The sequence below is a fragment of the Cetorhinus maximus genome, chromosome 20 (assembly GCF_964194155.1).
Source record: "Cetorhinus maximus chromosome 20, sCetMax3.hap1.1, whole genome shotgun sequence".
NCBI classification, from domain to species: domain Eukaryota; kingdom Metazoa; phylum Chordata; class Chondrichthyes; order Lamniformes; family Cetorhinidae; genus Cetorhinus; species Cetorhinus maximus.
This window is the reverse complement of record NC_135898.1, coordinates 23902230-23924605: the sequence shown is the minus strand read 5'-3', so window position 1 is coordinate 23924605 and position 22376 is coordinate 23902230. Positions and strand designations below refer to the sequence as shown.

Below are 22376 nucleotides of genomic sequence, written 5' to 3'. Positions count from 1 at the left end.
TTCCTTATTGTTCAAAAGCAATTTCTATCTAGCCATGGCCTATGGCTTTTTGTTCTTGTGAGTTATCTGTAGATCCAGAATGGGAAAGAGAAGGCAACTCTCTGCTGAACTGATTGTAGGATCCTTTCTGGCATGTTATGGAAACATCCGGTGGTGAAATTATTGCCCGTCCTTCATATTTCATTCATAAATAGAGTTTTCCACATTCCTTTATGCTCAAATCAATTAGACTGACAGAACATGAAACCCCAGGGCATCGCTCTGCATAGTTCCCTGGTTACTGCGGAAACTAGAGGTGGTCGTAGGCAGCGGCAGCAGCGGGAGGTGCGCTGGTCCTTGGTGCGGAACTATAATAATAAGGGGAACCTGAAAGTTAACGGACAAAAAAAAAGAGACTGTTGGAAGAACATAACAATGAAAAACAAACAAAGGTCTTAACATCACTCCGATCTTGTGGCAAAGCTGATACTCTGTGAAGTAGCTTTTTAGTGCATCCATCAACTGATTTGAAGAGCTGGAGCTCACTGGGCACTTTCCATCATTATTACTGCAGCAAGGAAAAGCTACTGTATCTATAAAGTGGCTTTTGCTCTTCATGCACATTTCTTTCTTCCATTGGGGTAATTTTCCACAGCTTTCAGCAATTCCCCAGTACCTCAGTTAGCTGGCCACTTTTCATTGATGTAACTACATGGTGAGCAACGCCAGGCTGTCCTGTAATGGGCCACCTCGGCAGAGCCCAACCCTGTCCCTACCCAATGTCCACATGTACTTTCCCAGTGGAACCAACCAAACAGCAACTTAACATAGTGGGACATCCCAAGGTGCTTCACAGCAGCATTATAAGACAAAGTACCGACACCGAACCGCATAAGGAGATATTAAGTCAAAAGTTTGGATTTGGGCGTAGGCTTTAAGGGGCGTCTTAAAGGAAGAAAGCGAGGCAGAGAGGTGTAGGACCTCGGCAACTGAAGGCGTGGCCGCTAATGATGGATTTATTAAAATCAAGAGCCCAGAGTTAGAGGAGCATTGTGGGGGGTTAGGGCAGATGCAGAGATAGGGAGGGGCAAGGCCATGGAGGAATTTGAAGACAAGGATGAGAATTTTAAAATAAAGATGGTGCTTCACCAACAGCCATTGTAGGTCAGCGAGCACAGTGGGTGATAGGGGAATGGAACTTGGTGCGAGTTAAGACATGGGAAGTAGAGTTTTGGGTGAGCTCAGGTTTACAGAGGGGAGACCAGCTGGGTGTGCATTGGAATAATTGAGTCAAGTGTTAACGAAGGCAAGGATGAGAGTTTCAGCAGCTGATGAGCTTGAGGCAGGGATGAAGTTGGAGACAGAGGTGTTACAGAGGTGGAAATGGATGGTCTTATAGATGGTGTAAATGTGAGGCCGGAAGGTCACCTCTGTGTCAACTGTGACATCAAAGTCGTGAACAAACTGGCTTAATCTCAGACTGTTACCAGGGAGGGGCAGTAGCTAGGGAATGGAGTGGGGACTGAAAACAATGGCTTTAGCCTTGCGATATTTAATCAGAGGATATTTGTGCTCATCCCCTCCCCACTGTCTCGTGATCAGAAGTGGGAACCCAGGCTGATTTTCCCCACCCTGCCCCAGTAAGGGCAGTGAGGTCACTTAAAGCACCTACACTATCATCCTAAATGACACTGGCTATCTCAATATATTTAACTCGTGTTATTTGGCTCTCAGGACGCTGCTACACACATACCTCCCAATCTACTTCAAACAACAATCAACTTGAAAGACTACCAGAAAATTGTATGTTTTGAAAGCCATAAAAGGAGCATCATACAGGAAAGCCAGAGCACAGTCAGAAAAACAAGTGACAAAGATGAGCGTTGGTAGTCAACCTACTTGTTAAAAAGAAATCAAAATTTAACAGGTAAATTCCAGCTTGCTTACTTATTAATCCGGAATTGGTAAAGCGCCAGGCGTCGTTGTAAGATGTGTAGTGGGAGTGAGTGTAAGGGCTTCCTGAATATTCACTTCCTGGAATCAGAATAATAAGTAAAGTTCTTTTAATCATCACAAGCACTGAGCAAAAAAAGCGGTTCAGTTTTATTGAGTGACTAATATAATTGTCCACCCTGGGGTCTTTTTTTTGTCTCTTTCTGATGTTCAAACTGGCCCTCACACTTCATGGCTGACAGAAAGATATTGTGTTACCAAAGCAACGCATCAACAATTCCGGTCAGCAGGAACAAGGGGAACATCTTCTGCCCAGTACATGCATGTTTCATCTTGTCTCTTGCAAAAATACTTAATCGCATCCAAACAAAAATCAACAGGTCAGCTAAAGGCCTGTTCAATCATTAACTGCCTGTTGTGGAGTGGAAACTCTGATTAATGACAATTATTACTGGGAGCAGGAAGAAAGTGACTTTTGCATTAATGATCAATTTCAAACAGAATTTATTTAAGATTCTTTAATTTCTCAGAGCCGTGCACACTCTTTAAATCATTCCTAGCCATTTTATTAAAGAAACTGTGATTCTCTTTTTATTTTTCCGAGTGTTTTCACCTCCACCCCTGAAAGCGCTAGGGTGAGAGTCCCATAGCATCAGCCACCAGTGGACATTAGTCATTGAGATTAGTCAGTGAACTTCAGCAGATACTCAGCCATGCAGGAAGCTTAACTGAGTGTGTTCCTGATTTGCACCAATGACCTATCTGAAACCTTGCAAGTAATGATCAGGAGCCGGAAACCTGGCTCACTAGCCTCGCTCAGGGCAATTTATGTAGTCTAACAGTTCTCCAGCTGAGAAGTAACTCAGCACTAACTAAAAATTGAACATGGGACCTTCTGGCCAGTTTGGCTCAGTTCCACGCCTATATCCTACATTACAACAGTGACTACACTTCAATAGTACTTCATTGGCTGTAAAGCACTTTGGAACGTCTACTGGTCATGAAATGCATTATGTAAATATAAGTTTTTTTTTAATATCCCTTGGAGATATTTTGCCCATTGTTAAAGGTAGCATGTCTTTTGGACAATTAAGGGTTAAGCCATGGAAGGCTATATAGGTAGTTTAACATCAGTGTCTAAAATAGAGGCAGCAAGTTGTATCAAATGTATTTTATTCATCCAGATAAAGTAATTCCTCTTCCTCAGAAAGACTGATCAGTCTTCAGCCACCCATGGAATCTACTTTCTAAACTGTCTTTGATTCTATCCTTTGATCCTTACTCCTTTACTATTTTTTAGTGAACTATATGCTGGTTGAGGTAAAAGATGTCAAAACTGGGAAATGGGCATATTGTATTTCAGGCACCCCATGTGAGTATCAAGCATTCCTAAGTCAAAGAATGAGCTGGTGTATAAATGCCTCGTGGCCCATGAAGTACTTTGGCAGTGCAGTTACTATTGCAAGGTGGGGAAACAAAGCCGCCAACTTATGTGTGACAAAGTTTCACAAACTGTAATGTAATAATGACCAGCTGATCTGTTTTTTGTGATGTTTGTTGAGGACCAAGACACCAGAGAGAACTCCCCTGCCCCTCTTTGAAATATCCCATGGGATCATTTATGTCCAACTAGACGGCAAACTGAGCACCGGTTTAAATCTCATCTGAAAGATTGCACATCCAGCAATGCAGCATTGCACTCAAGTGTCAGCGGTACAAATCCAACCAGGAGGCAAGAATGCTACCAACTAAGTCATGGCTGACACCAGTAAGTCAGTTGAGTTAGATGCAGAATAAGACTCCCTCTATACTGCCCCCTCAAACACTCCCAGGGCAGGTCCAGCACCGGTTAGGTGCAAGATGAAGCTTCTACACAAATTGCACTAAAAACTCCAAGGGCAGGTACAGAATGGGTCAAAAATAGAATAAAGCTGCCTTTAAATGCCCCATTAAATGCTCCTGGGTCAAGTATAGAATGAGTTAATTGCAGAGTAAAAATATTTTTCCTTTGTCCCAACTAAGTGCCTCAACCTTAACGAAACTTCTACATTACTGCTGGATACAACCCAGTGATCCTCAGCTGCTTCATCCAAAGCCATATCTCCATCATGAAGTAGGGCTGTTTCCTGATAATCCCATGGTGTTCAGCTTCAAATTCAATACGGCCAATTACCAAGTCATCAGTCTACTCTCAATCATCAGCAAAGTGATGGAAAGTGTTGTCGACAATGCTATTGTGTAGAACTTATTGATAACCTGCTCACCGGAGCCCAATTTGGATTGCAACAGGCCCACAAGGCTCCAGGCCTGATAACAACCTTGATCCAAACCGAGGATAAAAAGCTGAATTCCAGGAGTGAGGTGAGAGTGACTGCCCTTGACATTAAGGCAGCATTTGACAACAGTGACTTCATAAGAACACAAGAAATAGGAGCAGGAGTAGGCCTTAAGTAGAGCCTGCCCTGCCATTTAGTATGGTCATGGCTAATCTTGGGCTTCATCTCTGCTTTCCCACCCACTCTCCATATCTTTTGATTCCCTAGGAGACAAAAAATCTGTCTATCCCAGCCTTAAATATATTCAATGATGGAGCATTCACAACCCTCTTGGGCAGAGAATTCCAAAGATACACAACCCTTGGAGCGAAGAAATTTTTCCCAATCTCAGTCCTAAATGATAAGCCCCTTATCCTGAGACTGTGCCCCCTTGTTCTAGATTCCCCAGGCAGGGGGAACAACCTCTCAGCATCTACCCTGTCAAGCCCCTTCATAATCTTGAATGTTTCAATGAGATCACCTCTCATTCTTCTAAGCTCCAGGGAAAATAGACCATCAAGGAAGCCCAGCAAAATTGAAGTCAATGGGAATCAGGAGAGGAGGGGAATCTCTTCACAGGCTGGAGACATACTGGCACAAAGGAAGCTGTGTTTGTTGGAGGCCAATCAGCTCAGCCCCGGGACATCACTGCAGGAGGTCTTCAGGGCAGTGTCCTTGGACTAACCATCTTCAGCTGCTTCATCATTGACCTATCCTCCATCATAAGATCAAAAAGGGGGCTGTTCACTGAAGATTTCACAGTCCTCAGTGCATTCAAAATGGAGATAATGAAGCAGTTTGTGCCCACATACAGCCAGACCTGAATAACATTGAGGCTTGTGCTGATAAGCAGCAAGTGACATACAGCAGGCATGGACCATCTCCAACAAGACAGGCTAGTCACCTCTCATGACATTTATTGACATTACCATTGTAGAATTTCCCACTATCAACATCCTGGGGGTTACCATTGACCAGAAATTAACTGGACCAGCCATATAAATACTGTGGCTACAAGAACCGGTCAGAGGCTGGGAATCTTGTAGCGAGTAACTCACGTCCTGACTCTGCAAGGTATTTTACCATCTACAAGGTACAAGTCAGGAGTGTGATGGAATACTCTCCACTTGCCTGGATGAGTGCAGCTCCAACAACACTCAAGAAACTTGACATCATCCAGGACAAAGCAGCCCACTTGATTGGACCCCATCCACCACCTTAAACATTCACTCCCTCCACAATTGCAATATTTACCATCTATAAAATGTGCTGCAGAAACTCACCAAGGCTTTATTGACAGCACCTTCCAAGCCCACAACCTCTACCATCTAGAAGGACAGAGCAGCAGATAGATGGGAATGCCACCACCTGGACGTTCCCCTCCAAGTCACTCACCATCCTGACTTGGAAGTGCTTCACGTCGCTGGGTCAAAATCCTGGAACTCCCTACCTAACAGCACTGTACTTATACTACACAGATTGCAGCAGTTCAAGAAGGTGGTTCACCACCAGCTTTTCAAGGCTAATTAGGGATGGGTAATAAATGCTGGCCATGCCAGCGATGCCAACATTACATAAATTAATTTTTCAAAAATCAACAATTTCTCTGACAATCAACATCTTGGTGATCACGCTGACCAGGGCCTGAACTGGAACAGTCAAAATAAGAACATCACCATCAGAAGGACTGGGATAGTTAAAAAGACCTCCCATAACACGAGAACAAATGAAAACAAAGCTAGAAGGTTTTTTGTTTCTCAGAATGAAAGTGAGGATAGTAGGGTTGGATGCGAATGAAGGAAAGTTAGCAAAGAAATCAAGTCAAGGACGGGAAATGTGCTTTACAGTTGACTGCGACCTCCAAAGTTTCTGTGGTTGATCTGGAAGTGATCATGGCTATGGATGGGAGATTCAATGTGCAGGGTGAGGATTGAAGCCACTTAGAAAACAGAGAGGATGGAATTTAGGTATAGATTGTTGAGTCACCAAGGATAAGGTAGGTTGTTGCTCAGCACGTAGAGTGAGGTGAGGAAATCAGGGAGATTTCAGTGGATTTTGAGGCTGCTGGACCTTGGGAAAGGAGAGGTGGTTCAGGTGGGAAAAAGAGCCAGAGGAAAAGGTGAGAGTGAGACCTGGGGATGAGAGCCACAGCAATCTGGTTGGGAAACGTGGCGAAACATGTCGCCAGATGGAGGGGCAAGTAGACACCCGTAGTGAAACAGGTTTCAGATCATCTTTAGGAAAAGAATAGAAGAAAATTAGAAGGAAGCAAAAGAATATTTAGTTACAAAACATGGAACGTAAGTTTTGTAGTTACATATTAGATAAGAAGATTCATTTGTGATGCATTTTGGCAGAAAGGAGAAGGAGAGGCAATATAGGCTTAATGGCACAGTTCTAAAGAGGACCAGAGAGAGCTGGCGGGGGTTCATGTGTCTTTGAAAGTGGGAGGATGTTTTGAGACAGTGGTTAACAAAGCAAATGGGATATTGGTTGTCATAAATAGAGGTATTGAGTACAAAAACAGGGAAGTTATGCTGAACCTTTATACAGCTCTGGTTAGGCCACAACTGGAGTATTGTGTTATTTTCTGGTCACTACACTTTAGGAAGGATGTGAGGGTCCTTGAGAGGGTGTGGAGGAGATTTACCAGAATGGTTCCAGGGATGAGGGGTTTTACCTACACGGTTAGGTTGGAGAAGCTGGGGTTGTTTTCCTTGGAGCAAAAGAGATTGAGGGGAGATTTGATAGAGGTGGACAAGATTCTGACAGGTTTGGATAAGGTAGACAAAGAAAAGCTGTTCCCATTGGCTGATGGTGCAAGGACTTAAAGCTTTGGACAAAAGATGGGGGAGGGATGTGAGGAATAACGTTTTTATGCATCGAGTCCTAATGGCCTAGAATTCACTGCTCGCATGGATGCTGGAAGCAGAGATGGTGAAAATTTCAAAAGGAAGTTGGATGGACACTTGAAGGAAATAAAGTTGCAGGGCAATGGGGGCAGAGTGCGGGAATGGGACTGACTGGATTTCTCAAGGAAAGCTGGCATGGACTTGATGGGCCAGATGGCCTACTTCAATGACATAAATCACTGCCTGCATTTGCTGATTATAACAACAGTGACTGCACTTGAAAAAATAATCCATTGATTTTGAAAAGTTTCACTATATCCTAAACATAAAGGTGCTGTAGAGACACAAATTCTCCCTTTTTTTTATTGTCATTGGCACAGAAAATTCTCTGTGCAATCATTTACCTGGTTGCAGGATACAGGACTAGGCTACTGAGATCCAAAGTACTGAGGCAAAATGAATAACTGGATATAAGCCGAGACAGTGTGCTTACCAGACACCATTCCAGCAATGGCAGATGACGTGTAACTGCCCTGGCTATTTACAGGAATGTGAGGTGGGTACCCTGGTAGTGTCGAGCTTACCATCTCACGCCCTAGAAAACATAATGTAAAGTTCTACTTTATTTGTTTAATCAATCCAACTTCAAATGAGTTACATGATTAAATAAAGCACTCTCTTTTTATTTCACCTCTTCCCCACTAATTTTCTGCCCTGAAGGTGCTGATTCTTACTGGGTACAGTTTCAGGAGTGTTAGCGGCTCATCAGGACCTTCTGTGATTATCTTTTGGTGAAATAAGATAGCGAGTTGCTCAGCCATTGGGATTTCTCAGCTATTCCATCCAATATCTATGGATGCGAGCTTTACAATAAGGGGTCACTGGATAGTGATCAGGAGCAGAAACTTTAACTGAGTTGTCCTTTCCAAGCCCAGGATACTGAAACCAATTGGAGGGCCTTTCTACCATCCTGGCTGTGATTAGTTAACAAAGTGTAGACCAACAAGCAAATCTGAAACCTCAAAAAGGGAATGATAGGGCTGTAGCAGCCCATGAAACCACAAAGTCAGCGTCTTCAGAGATAAAAGAAAACTGACAGAAAATGGTTGGAAATTATACCGAGCAAACCAGGTATAATGCCCCTCCATTGTCATAATAAGTCTAATACAACAGAGGTTCTCAAACAATGTTCCCTTAAAAATTTAATTGTTGTGCGTAGCCAGATTTCAGTGCACGGCAATTTAATGGTTTTTTCGCGTGTTCTCACAACTGTATAGCTTAGTGGGAACATTGTTTATATGAAGCTCCACTGCAGCGTTATAAAAGCACCACACAATGCAAAGCAAGTACCTTTTTGTATAAAAATTAGATATACAATTAAACATGTTTATTATTACCTTTGTTTCTTACTTTGTGTGACTGGAAGGTTGACCACATAGTCTTGGAATCTTACTGAGTCGGGATGACTCGAGAGTCCTTTAAAATTGGCGGCCAGGACCTGATTCCGGGTTTCCTGACCCCCCATCCCCTGGGTTTCCGATTTCCAGGGGTGACTTTTAAGGGTGCAGGGCTGGTTAGGGTCAGAAGCCTGCACCCTGTACTCCTGGCCTGGCTGGCTCCATTGCGGGGCCTATGCATGTCTAGTCCTCTGCAATTTTCATGAAGTTGGGTCAGGTTTTTAGAGTCGTGGTTCACCATAGTCTGCATGAACAGACCTTTTGCAAGGTAAGTTCAAAGGATCCTCCTCATACACCTCCATGCCAAGGTATGCCCCCAAACAACCCCTATGGCCCCTCATGCACCCCCCCATGTCAAGGTATGCTCCCAAACAACCCCTATGGCCCCTCATGCCCCCATGCCAAGCTATGCCCCTCTACCCACCCACCATGGTCTTTCATGCCTCCTATGTCAAGCTCAGCCCCTCCACCCACCCCCATGAGCTTCTAGAAAGCCATTAGACTGTTAAAACACCTGCAGCCAGGCAAAAACATTGCTTGCTTAACAGCTATAGCTCCCTGACCTCTGTTGTCAGTTCCACAACTTTTATTTCTAAGGTTGAGAGGTTTCAAGTGCCTGCAGTTTCTGCTATTGAAACTTTAAATGGTTTGGATGATTGACACTTTTATTGCTCTGTAGTAAAATGAATTTTTTAACATAGTGGAAAGTTATGAATGAATGACTTTTTTAAAAAGTTTTTTCTTACACTCGCTATTGTCACTTCAGAGTTCATTGATCCATGATACACTGCAGTGTATAGAATCAATGGGCATGGAAGTGCCATAGCTTGGCATGGGGGGCATGAGGAGCCATGGCGGCGCTTGGGTGGAAGGGCATACCTTGGCACGGGAGCTTGAGCAGCCAACTTGGCATGGGAGCTTGAGTGGCTACAAGGGTTTTGGGGGTGGGGGTCGGATAGTTTGGCATAGGGGGCATGAGGGGTCATAGGAATTGTTTTAGGGGGCCAATCTTGTCATGAGGTGTCATGGAGGGCAGGTGGCATGAGGTGTCATGGATGGGGCATGGGGAGTGTGTGGGGTGTGAAGGGTGAGGGCTGGCGGGCCTTTCTGTTTCTATTTTAACTGAGACAAAGTCCTGTAGTATTGAGGAGGGCCATTTAAACAACTCGTCTTCACATCCAGCAGCCCCTGTGGCTGCCTTCAACCTTTCTCCCGCGTTGTCTGGCCCGACTCCAGCCCGCAGCCGAGGCGGGCGGGCCGAGCACAGAATTTTCCCGACTCTTGCTGCCTGCACTGAGGATGAAAACCCAGGCTGTAGTCTGCAGCACAGTACGAACAGAGTGCCACTTTGAGAGAGAGGTGGAAACTAGGGGTAAGAAGTGAACTTTTGTGCCCTGCCAGAGGGGTGAAGAAGGTCTTAAAAAAAATGCCTTCCTTATGATACACCATTAGACACAGATGGTGAAGAATTAAGAGATTTGTGTCTGCTGTGACTCAGTTTATAACATTCTTGCCTCGGAGTCAGAAGGTTGTGGGTTCAAATCCCACTCCAGGACGTAAGCACAAAAATCAACACTGGCACTGAGGGGGTGCTGTCTTTCAGATGAGATGTTAAACTGAGGCCTAATCTGCCCTTTCATGTGGACATAAAAGATTGCATAGAACTATTTCAAAAAAAGCAGGGGGGTTATTTCCCTGATGTCCTGCCCAGTATTTACCCCTCAATCAGTATCACAAAAACAGATTGCCTGGTCATTAGCACATTGCTGTTTGTGGGAGGTTGCTGCGCACAAACTTGGCTGCCCTGTTTCCTCCAGCGGCTATTATATTTCAAAAGCACTGCATTGGTTGTAAAATGCTTTGGGGCATCTGAGGTTATTAAAGGTGCTAGATAAATGAAAGTCTTTTTGCAGATACTCTGTTGGTGGATTCCAGGACAGTGCTGTTTCATTCAGCAAGCTCGTTCATGAGTGTAAAAGAATCTTGTGATATTTATAGTTGCATTTTTGAATGGGAAAATGCACTTTAATATATGCACAGTTGTTAAGTCTTTTTATTACATTGATGATTTAAAACCCAATCATATATTAACCCCACTCCCTTTAATCGATAGCTGGAAATTAGATGCAATGAGATACAATTTTATTTTTCCCACTATCGTCAATTCAGAGACAAACTAACACAGAATATGACCTGAGTCCGGCCCAAAATCCTAGGATTACTGTCACCCACCACAGTGGGCTGGATGTAAAGAGGAAGCTGCCCTTTGGTGACTCAATTGTTACTTCTGGTTATTTATTATTCACTGGTTGTTGCTCCTTACTGAATGAATTGAGGGAGTCTGTTATCTTTTTTGTTGGGATAACCTCTATATACTCTCTATTGGTGTACCTCTCTCTGCACTGGGTCGCTCTGTCCTGCCCAGCCAAGTCCGTAGCACAATATTATCCCCGACCCAACTCTGATTGGTTTTGCATCACCCGACCAGAGCAGCGAATAAATCGAACCACCAGGTTGATCGCACCTAAGCCTGAAATGCAAAGACTATTGGTCAGGAGGGCAGCAGATCAAAGCGAATGAAATGAGAATTTCCGTTGGATATTTTTGACAGAGCCCTTTAAACCTTCTTGTGGATTGCCAGTTGAGAACTCTTGTGATACAACACTCATCTTCTCTATCAGAAGCACTCTAAAACTAAATATGTTGTGTCTTCTACAAATCTCTCACTGTGAGTGAGATTAATTGTAACTATAACACAGCCTTTGGTTCTTGTCTGCCTCTAAATCAAACATTGAGAAGCTTTGGGATTGATCTACAGTGTGCGACAGTGAATTTATATTGGAGGCGTCACATTCATTTGAAGCGTATTAAAATGTTTTGAGACACAGAGCAGAACTTTGCCCTTGGTGTGCGGGGCTCAGCAGGGGTGGGCGGGGGCAGTCAGGAAGCCAACTGCTGCCCACGATCGGGCCCAGAAGGCAATTTCACGCTGACCAGCCAATTAAGGCCCGCCCAACGTGAAACACAAGCGACAGTGCTCAGCGCTGTCTGCGCGGGCAGGGCGGGGAGCGCGAGCAGGGTGAACGCCAACTTTGCACGCAACAGAATCTCCCCTGAGGCACCTCTCTCCCTCAGGGAGATGAACTGATTTTTTTAAAAAATTAAAGGTTTTATAAATGTTATGAAACATGTCCCCTTATGTGACTCTGTCACATGAGCAGGGACAGGTTATGAATGAAAAAATAAAGCTTTATTTGATTTTTATTTGCTTTGGAAACCTCACCCGTTTCCGAAAAATGCAAAGGCCGCTTGGCCTTTTTGCCTGCCCACCAGGTTGGACAAGCAGCGAAAAATGTCTTTTAATTAACTTTTTAATGGTATTAATAGGTCTTTTAATTGTTGGTGGGCGCACTGCCAACTCTAGCACGCGCCCACCGACCAAAATATTGCACGAGTGCGTGATATCGTTGGGATGTATATCCAATGTCATCGTGTATCATTTTACACTTGGTTGGGTTGGGCGCGCACACACCCACCAAACTAAAAATTTTACCCATAATTTTCTCCTTTTCTCCCTTTGTCCCCTAGAAGTGATGACATGGGTGTTGGGTACCCTGCCCTTTGCGTTGCTATTAGGGTCATGAAAACTAAACCCAGCCCTGACCTCTTCCAACATTCGCACAGTTTACAGCAGAGGTCCCTGGATAGCAATAAAGAATGGGAATCTTGTATGATTATCCCCTCCCTAAGCCAAGGATGGTGAGGTTTATTCTGCTTTCTGCACGAGCTGAGATTAGCAAATCTCTCACAGGGGAATCTAGAACTGGGAGCACAGTTTAAAACTAACGGGTCTCCTATTTAAGATGGAGATGAGGAGGGATTTCTTATCTCAGAAGGTTGTTTGTCTTTGGAATTCTCTTCCAAAGAGAGCAGTGAGGCTGGGTCACATACTTGCACGGGAACACCACCACCTGAAAGTTCCCCCCCAAGCCACTCACCATCCTGACTTGGAAATATATCGCCGTTCCTTCACTGTCGCTGGGTCAAAATCCTGGAACTCCCTCCCTAACAGCACTGTGGGTGTAACTACAACACATGGGCTACAGTGGTTCAAGAAGGCAGCTCACCACCACCTTCACAAGGGGCAATTAGGGATGGGCAATGAAAATGATGGCCTAGACAGCGACGCACACATCCCATGAAAGAATGAAAAAAAAAGTTTATAACCGTGTTGGACAGATTTTTGATCGACATGAGTCAAGGATTGTGGGGGACAGACAGGAAAATGGAGTTATGACCATAATCAGATCAGCCATGATCTTATTGAATGGCAAAGCAGGCACAATGGGCCTACTCTACTCCTGCACCTATTTCTTATAATCTTATAAACCCAGAACAAATTGAGGATTTTGAGATATTTTAAGCTTTTAGATACAAACATATGAATCAGGAGCAGGAGTGGGCCACTCGGCCCCTCAGGCCTGTTCTGCCATTCAGTAAGATCATGGTTGATCTGAATGTAACCTCAGCCCCACATTCCTGCCTATCCCCACTAACCTGTCAAAAGATGTAGTATTGGAATCATTTATGGCTATTTCTGAATTGTTACCTGATGAATTAAAGTATAGATATTTCTTAAATCCTGGTGTTGTCTCTCTTGTGTGTTGGCTTAACATATAGTAGGAATAACAGTAGCAGTATCCAGAGACTGAGGTATCTGAGGGAATAGGTAACCAAGAGCAGTCTCTCCAACGGTTCCTATAGAATACCAGAATTCCAATTCCTCAAGGGGAGTTGTGATAGGAAGAAGAATTGCCTGAACAAATTGTGTTACCGTATTTGGAATAACAGTTTAGCCTGCAAACTATCCATTTACATGTGATGGACTAAAGCATTGGAGTGGGGAAATGGGCACCTCACAGCCAGTTTTCTAAATGGGGTGCAATTCAAGGAGCCTTGGGCCTGTCAAAGAGCCAGAACCACAGGTGATACGGGTGTTACCCAGGGCTATTGCTTAGTGCTAACAGGTAGTGAGTGATGATTTGTCAATGCAATAATGACAACAAAGATATAGTGAGTAAAATGAATCAAAGGAAAAATTCAATGAAAATAACCAAGGGGTGTTTTCAGTTTAATCAAGCATGGATCATCTGGCAGACGGTGAAACAGAACAGACAACAAAATAAACCGTGACTTCACTCGTTTTCCCTTCCTAAAATTTGGCCGGGATTTTCCGGCCCGGTCACAGGCGGGACCCACCAGTGGAGAAGTCCATTGACTTGCAGCGGGACTGGGCGATTGCGGGTGGGTGTGAAAAATCCCACCCTTTGATTTCTAACTCTGATACATGTTATAATTATGATTTACCCACGTTGTTTTATCATTTTTCACATGACAAACTAAAGGAGCCTCGCTGCTGAGAAGCAAAACATTTTCCAACTTCAGGCATTAGAGGCTGGATTTTCATCCTCGAGGCAGGAGTCAGGAAATCCCCAGTTCAGCCTGCCCACTCTGGGAGAAAGTGCTCACAAGGACAAGATTTTCATTGTTTGTCGAGGGCCTGAGAAAAATGTTCGGAGGCAGCCGCAGGGGCTGGCGGAGGCGATTGGTTTAAAAGGCCTGCCTCAGTGCTGTGGGACTTCATTCCAGTTATAATAAAGACAGAAAGGCTTCACAACCCCTCACCCTCATACACTACCCATGCCTCATCCATGCCACCTCATGTTTCCACAGCCATCTACCCCCTAAGGTCCCTCATGTCCTCAATGCCAAGTTATGCGCCCCCCAGGCAACCCCTATGGCCCCTCCTGCTCCCTATGCCATGGTATGCCCCCCTAACAACCACTATAGCCCCTCAAACCCCCCCCCATGCCAAGCTATGGCACTTCCATGCCCATTCACATACCATACACCGTATAGAAGCAAAGCCTCATTATTTATTCTTGGCTAAGAGCCCAGAAATCCATTAGCCTGTTGGAACACCTGAGTCCCAGGGAATATAGCGCTTGATTGACAGCTCTGGCTCTCTGATGTATGCTGTTAATTTCACAATGTTTATTTACTCAAGGTAGAGAGGTTTCAAGTGCTTGCAGTTTCAGCTATTGATACTTTAAAGGGTCTAGATGATTTTGGGGAACAGACAGGAAAATGGAGCTGAGACCACAGTTAGATCAGCTGTCAGGCTTAGTAAAAAGGAACTTTTTTAAAGTAAGTGGAAAGTTATCAATGAATGACTGTTTTCTTTAAAGCTTTTTTTAATGCATCCTACTCTCACTATAGGGTTCATTGGTTCTACACACTGTACAATGTAAAAATGGGCAGGGAAGTGCCATAGCTTGGCAAGGGAAGAATAAAGGGCCATAGGGGTTTTGGAGGTACATACTTTGGCATGGGCGGCATGAGGAGGCCCTTTTGAACTTACCTTTCTAAAGGTTCCCTCATGCAGACTATGGTGAACCACAACATTTCAAAAAGCTGTCCTGACTCCATGAAAACTGTGGGGGATCGGGACATGCCTATCCTCGCAATGGAGCCATTCCAGGTCGTGAGTTCAGGGCACAGGCTTGCAACTTGAACCAGTCCACACCCTTAAAAGGCACTGATGCAAATCAGAAACCCTGGCAATGGGGTTGGGAATCCCAGAATCGGGGTCAGCACGCCATTTTTAAAGGGCTCCAGAGTCATCCTGGCAAAAATCAAGCTCTTGGTGTCAACATTAAGATCTCCTGCCTCAGGTGCAACATGGGTTAGCTAAACTCACTCTACACCAATGTTGCTTTGCCCCCATCTAAAACAGGTTATTGTGATATTCTTCCATTTCCTGCGCCGGCTCTCCTGTAGTTTGAGTGTGATTGCCAATTTAGTGCTTAAATAGGGGCAGCTCTGACCTAAGTCCATGCATGAGTTAATATCCAAAGTGATGTTAAATACGTCCCTTACAACTAATAGAGATTTTAATTCTATCTATCTGCTTGGATTTGATCCCAAAACTCAGGTGATTGGATTAATGTACTTTTATAATAATAGTTAAAGTTTTTAGGGTCACTAGAATTCATCCAGAGACACCAGTGGAATTTGTTCTGAGAGTCCTCGGACTTTTATGAATGATGGTTTCATGGTAATAGAGATGAATACTACCCATACTCCCCATCAAAGAGGAACCCACTCTATATTAAATGTGCCATGTAAATACAGGCACAGGGAGAAGGCCTGGGGCTAAATTCAATAGCATTCAAAAATGGGCATAGGGATCTCACTGCATATTAACCAGTGCCCGACACTTGTGGCGCATGCTGCCTGCTCATTTCAATGATTTCAGCAGCCAGCTAGCACTAACTGCGCTGTTGATAGGTTGGGTGCTTGAGGGGAGTGGCAATATTGTGAGTGGTTAGCACCATTTAAAGCTAACCTGCACTTCTTAAAGGGGAGGTGCATTGTGGATGGAGCAGGTGCTCGCAGTCATCCAGGAAGTGACCCTGGCCTGTGAAATATTGAAGAAATGGCACAACAATGGGAGGGAACAGGTTGCGAGGTTTTCAAACGTTGAATTGGAGGCTTTGCTGATGATTTGGAAAGGAGGAAAAATGTCCTATGTCTGGAGGCCCTCAAGACACACTCTCAGAAAGTAGTGTGAGCAGATAGCCATGGAGGTCAATGCCAGGAGTCAAGCTCCTAGGACCTGGATGCAATGTCGCAAGAAGCTCAATGACCTCACACGAATGGTCAAGGTCGGTGAATGCGTCTTCAAATGTGGTGTCCTACCAACTGCAGCACTAGCTTCAGACATTGCTCAATTCACCACACCTGCCCCCCCGCCCCATCACTGACCTACCAATAATCTATCAATCAGGACTCAGCCTTCATGTTCACTGTAGCCTCACACACTCATCACCCAGCTTGTACACACTGCCAGCTATTCAACCATGACAGCCATGTCATGCAAGCAGGTTGCATGACACTCATTGACACACTTCCCTCTCTCTTGCAGAACAGCTAGCGCACATCTGAGGGCTAACACAAGCTAGCACGAGGAGGGGAACAAGCACACATGCATGTCCTAACCCCGGGTCCCCAGAGCATTACCCTGGACTACTAGTCGAGTGACAATACCACCACGCCATCCAATATGGGTGACCAAATTGTTATCCTCCTTCTCACCTCCTCTCTCATCCCACGCTCTCTTCAGATTTGAGTCATAGGTGATACACACAGGTACCTGCAACTTTTCTTTATTCGTTCATGAGATGTGGGCATCGCTGGCCAGGCCAGCATTTATTACCGATCCCTAGTTGTCCCCCTAGTTCAGGGGGCATTTAAGAGTCAACCACATTGCTGTGGGTCTGGAGTCACATGTAGGCCAGACCAGGTAAGGATGGCAGATTTCCTTCCCTAAAGGGCATTAGTGAACCAGATGGGTTTGTACAATAATCAACAATGGTTTCATGGTCACTATTAGACTCTTAATTCCAGGTTGTTTAATTGAATTCAATTTGCACCATCTGCCGTGGCAGGATTTGAACCCAGGTCCCCAGAGCATAACCCTGGGCCTCTGGATTACTAGTCCAGTGACATTACCACTATGCCATTGCTTCCAATATGGATGACCTTATTATCATCCTCCTTCTCGCCTCCTCCTCATCCCACACTCTCTTCGGATTTAAGTCATAGATGGTACACACAGGTACCTGCAACTTTCCTCCCTCACCACCACTCCCTGCATCACACCTTAATCTGCATTGTTCTCCTTTCAGATACCTGAGTAGTGCAGCCTGGCCAGACAGAGTGGAAAAGCAAGGAGACAATGACCACACAGCGTCACTGAATTTCATGCTGCAGCCACCAGCTCAAATGCTGACACTGCGTGGAATTTAGAGTATAGCATAGAGGCAGGGTCTGCACGTGGTGAGTAACTGGGCATGAGTGGGCTGCAGCCACCTCAGGGACAGGGAGAAATGCCAGCTTGCCAAAGATCGCAGTTAAATTTTATGGCATAGGACTGGGATGAGAATTTTGATGGGACAGCCAGGGGAAGAGGGTTACTGCACAAGTGAATGCTTGGTGAATTGGGGCACCTGTCAAAATGCTTGCCGTCAGTATCAAGGCACATGGAGGAGTCCACAGGAAAACTTGACACAGGACAGAGCTTACAGCTTTTCACTTGCAGCGTGGATATGTCAGCCAATTCTATCTGCACGCTTGTGGGTTCGTGCATTGTCTGGTGGCCGATGTCTCAGCTTTCATTGCAGCACAAGCAAAAGGCACCCAATGAATAAGTGCCAGCTGGGGCTGCTGCCTCCCATGCCCAGATGGGGCAGTTCACAGCCCATCGAGCGCATCTTCCAAGGCCATCCGCAAACTCCCTCAGTGAAAGACAGAGCCTTCTACCAGCCAAGCTGCAGCCACTGGGGTAGCAGTGCGTAGGAGCACTAAGACAAACCAAGCCTCACAGAAATCAGGTACTACAGGAACGCACAAGGGTGATTGGTTGACTTCTCTACAGAATATGACATGACTTTATTTATATGTTTGGTTTAGAATATTTATTTTGTGGTGGGCTTTAATTTTGCATTGTGGCCAAGTGGACGCTGTGATAGTCAATGGCGGAGGGAAGGGAAGTTGTGGGCCTGTGACCAAGTGGGGAATTAGGGGTGCATTTACTGGCATTGCTCTTAAGTGAGTTCTTCACAGATAGTCCAGCCAGAAAAGGTCTACGTAGGTTGCCTCCTCCCTTTCTCTTCCTCCTCTTTGTGCTGCTCCCCCTCAGCTACTTGCTGCACAGCTGGTGGCAAGAGCTGCCCCCTCATGTAGGGTCCATTCATAGAAGATTAGGGGGTGGAAGTGTTGTTTCAGTGCACCAATAGTCTTCTCCATCACACTCTGGGTAGCAGCCTGGCTTTTATTGTTTGCATGCTGTACACAGCTTTGTGGGTTGCTCACCAGGGTCCTCAGCCATGTGGTCAGCAGACAGCCCTTGTCGTCCAGGGGTCACCCTTCGATTTGCCACGGTGTCTGTTTGAATAGGAAGCCTCAGTGACCTCCCTTGCCTGACAGTGGACGGCAAAGTGTGAGATGTTCCAAACGGCCCCATCTCCAGTCAGTCCGGACACAAACGATCAGCATACTTCCACAGGCCATGGTAATGCAGTCTTTGCCTGCACTCAGACTGCAGTTGCAGCTACAGCAGGTGGCAGGTCTCAGTAAGAGCGTCCTTTCTGAAGCACAGACGTTGCACATATTGTTCCGAGCTGAGGTTCTGGTAGGGGAATTGCTTCCTGAACACCCTTCCTGCTGGGAGCTCTGCTCCCACAACTGCCCCCCACCAAAACCTCTTCCAGAAGCTTGCCCTGCTCTGTTCATTCTCCAAATCATCCCAAGGGGAATGCTTGCTGCTAGAGCCATGTCTGGGAGCAACTGGTTTGTGCAGCAGCCTTCAAGTCAATACAAACTCCTTCAGCACCTACTAAACTCCCCGTGGACTTGTATAACTTTAACCAACGACACAAAGCTCCAAAAACGTGTAGAGTTGTAGCAATAGACAGAAGAAACTAATAGAACTAAACTTCAAGTAGTTGATAGTCTCTTTAAATAGGTGGGGGTTGGGGGTGGTGGGGGCTTCTCTCCTGGGGCTGCTGAATGCTTGTCCAACGATGTGAGGTTGAAAGAGGGCATTAGCTGCCCTAATTGATGGGCATGCAGCTCACAAAAAACTTTGCTTTGGATTTTACTTTTGTTAGGAAGTGGCAATGCCTTGTTTTCTTCTTGGTAGGGACATGATCCATGTCCACATATCCACTTCATTCTTTCACTGGACTAAAGCTTCTTGTGACTAGTACAATTCCTTCAGATTAATCATTATCATCATTTCAGCCTCTGAATTCGCTGTGTCATGCATCACTTCAAGAGCCCTGCTGTTCCATTTGAGCAGTTCATTGCAATATGATATGTTGAGTCACAGCTAAAGCATCTGTTAATTATTCCCTGGGCATTCCTGGGGTTCATTCAACTACTATTGCTGCTCCAATCCTGTCATCTGTTGTGGTATCCATATCTGCTGCTTTCATCCTCATTCCTTCTGACTATATGAGTGTATTAGTCATGGATTCATTTAACCGTGCAGTATTAGATAGTGGTTGCACATGGGCAACATGTGGAACAGATTGGCTAAAACGTTACCTAGATTCACTCAGCAGTAAGGATCGATGTAAGGTTAGGGAGTATGAACATTTCACTTCTTTTAGGTTCAGGGATGACAACACATTGAGGTCTCTAAAAAGAGTACAAAATAGCTGGAGTAAGCCACTTTATTAGCACCGATGTGGTCTCTGGTAAGGTACCTTTGCTGTTAAGTAAGCCTTACGTGAAAAAGGCACAACTCAAACTGGACAGGGAGCATGATAAAGTAATGGGTTTTGGAAAGTCAGTGGATCTGCAGTTTGCCCAATCAGGGCATTATTGTATCCCCTTAACAAAATCCGATGTTTCTAATCAGGACATTAGAGGACTATTAATGACATCCAGGTAATAAGAATTAGAGAGAAAAAAAGCAATTTGTCTTAAAGCTGCCCAGGCAATTGGCTCACCCTTCTTGTCATAGATTAAAATCCTGCTAAAGGATGCAGATGTGGTTGACGAGGAGTATACAAGGCTCATCAGAGAGATTATTACAACATGTGAAATATGTAAATGATATTGGAGGACACCGTCATGTCCTATTGTAGGCCGTTCATTAGCACATGACTTTAATGGGGTAGTTGCCATGGATTTATAGGTATGGGACAAAGACAGAAATATTTTTATTTTACACTTTATAGACATGGCAAACAGATTTGGTCTTTCTACACTTATACATGGCAAGGACAAAGGGTAATTGTAGATAAAGTCATGGAGGAATGGAAATGAAACAGACTTGGAGCACCTGCTAACTTTCTGACTGATAATGGAGGGAATTTGCCAATGACAAGCTTAGAGACATGTATGAAAACATGAACATTGTGGTCATGAATACTGCAGCTGCAAGCCCTTTTAACAATGGACTCTGTGAGAGGAATCATGTAGTGATCGATAAAATGATGCATAAAATATTATCAGATCAATTAAACTGCAAGTTGACGATTGCACTGGCATAGGTGGTTCATGCAAAGAAATTGCTTCTGATAGTTGGAGGGTATAGTCTCTACCAATTGGCTTTTGGGAACACTGAGTCTTGTGGTGCCCCACTAGCCATAGCCTGCCAACCCCATTTAGCCCTACTTCCTGTTTTCTGCCCATTAACCAATTCTCAATCCATGCCAGTATATTATCCCCAATCCCAAATTCTCTAAATTTGTTTACTAGCCCCTTGTGTGGGACCTCACTGAAAGACTTCTGAAAATCCAAATACACCACATTCACTGGCTCCCCTTACCTACTCTGCTAGTTACATCCTCAAAAAAATCTTCTCAGGTTTGTCAACATGAATTCCCTTTCATAAATCCATGTTGACTCTACCCAATCCTACCATTATTTTCCAAGTGTCCAGTTATTACATTATTTATAATTAGATTCTAGCATTTTCCCTGCTACTGATTTAAGGCTAATGGATCTGTCATTCCCCATTTGCTACCTGCCAATCTGCAGGAACTGTTCCAGAATCTATAGAATTTGGAAGATAATCACCAATGCACCCACTATCTTTATAGCCACCTTTTTCATTGCTCAACAGTGCAACCTGATTTTAAAAGGAGGTGAAGACAATCTGAAGCGAAAACGCTGAAGGCTGACATTGTGTAGCGAATACGTATCCTGCAATTTAATTATTATGTGTCCAATATTAATTCTGTACCAGCCACAGAGATCTCTTAGGTATTGTTTAGCATGTTCTTATTTCCATATCTTTCCATTCCAGTTGTTTGGCCATTACATCACAGAGCTCTTTACAAAGAGTACTCACCTGTCACCACTGAGTATGCCTGTGATCCAGTGATATTTCTGCCAATTGGAGTGCTAGAAGAGGTCAAGCTTGGCTTCCCTTCATCCATTCCATTGTTTAAGGATGAAAGTGGATACAGAGGGGTCTGTAACATGAATATTAAGACAACAAAGATTGTGGTTTAAGATACTTGCTACTGAGGGTGACCATCGGCTAACAACTGCATTTTACCTGTGTTATAAGCTCAGATTGCTACCTTGATGGTTTTGAACTTGCCTGCTCTCAGTGGCAGAGTCTAAGTGACTGTTCAAGGGGCTCCCTTACTAGATGGCTCTGCATTGATGGCAATGAGCCAAACCTTCCATCCCGGGAGCATAAGAAATTGATAAAGCTACTGCCAGGCATCAGAACTCAATCCTTCCAGAGAAAGTCAGAAGAAATCATACAGATAAGAATCAGAGAATCTCACAGCACTGAAGGAGACCATTTGGCCTGGTTATTTGAGAGAGCTGAACAATTTAGGCTCACACCAGCGCCGTTTCCCCATCATTTCTTGAATTCACATCGAATTGCCTTTTGCTTATTCCTATGGAATCTGATTCTGCCATGTTTTCAAGCAGAAGACCATTAGGCCCCACAGCCCCATCTCTTTTTTAAAGATCAACTTCAGTACAATCCCTTACCGCATGTCCCTCAATCCAACATACTAGCCTACAGAGTGGGGCCCTGTGCCCTCAGCCTCCTTGTTTAACTGACAAAAAGTGATGCCCTAGTGCTTAAATTCCAACAGGAATCGTTTGGAATTGATCCTGGTTACTGGAAGCAGCTACTTCCTCAATCTAAGTATTAGATTAGACTAAATATTCTCCAGTATTCCGGGCAGTTGGTTTATAATATGCCCTTGTCTAAGGGA

General features: G+C 44.6%; 1 protein-coding gene across 1 annotated transcript in view; it reads right to left on the bottom strand.

Annotated features, from left to right (window-relative positions):
• Window positions 1-225: 225 nt before the first annotated feature.
• The window catches only part of LOC144694758 (paired box protein Pax-8-like), a 97451-nt gene continuing 75300 nt past the window's right edge, over window positions 226-22376 (bottom strand). Inside the window, exons 8-11 of the mRNA XM_078565332.1 lie at window positions 21485-21608; window positions 7593-7694; window positions 1927-2013; window positions 226-347 (exon numbers count right to left, since the gene is read on the bottom strand). Of these exons, the coding sequence (XP_078421458.1) occupies window positions 226-347; window positions 1927-2013; window positions 7593-7694; window positions 21485-21608 (435 nt within the window). The remainder of the gene's footprint in view (window positions 348-1926; window positions 2014-7592; window positions 7695-21484; window positions 21609-22376) is intronic.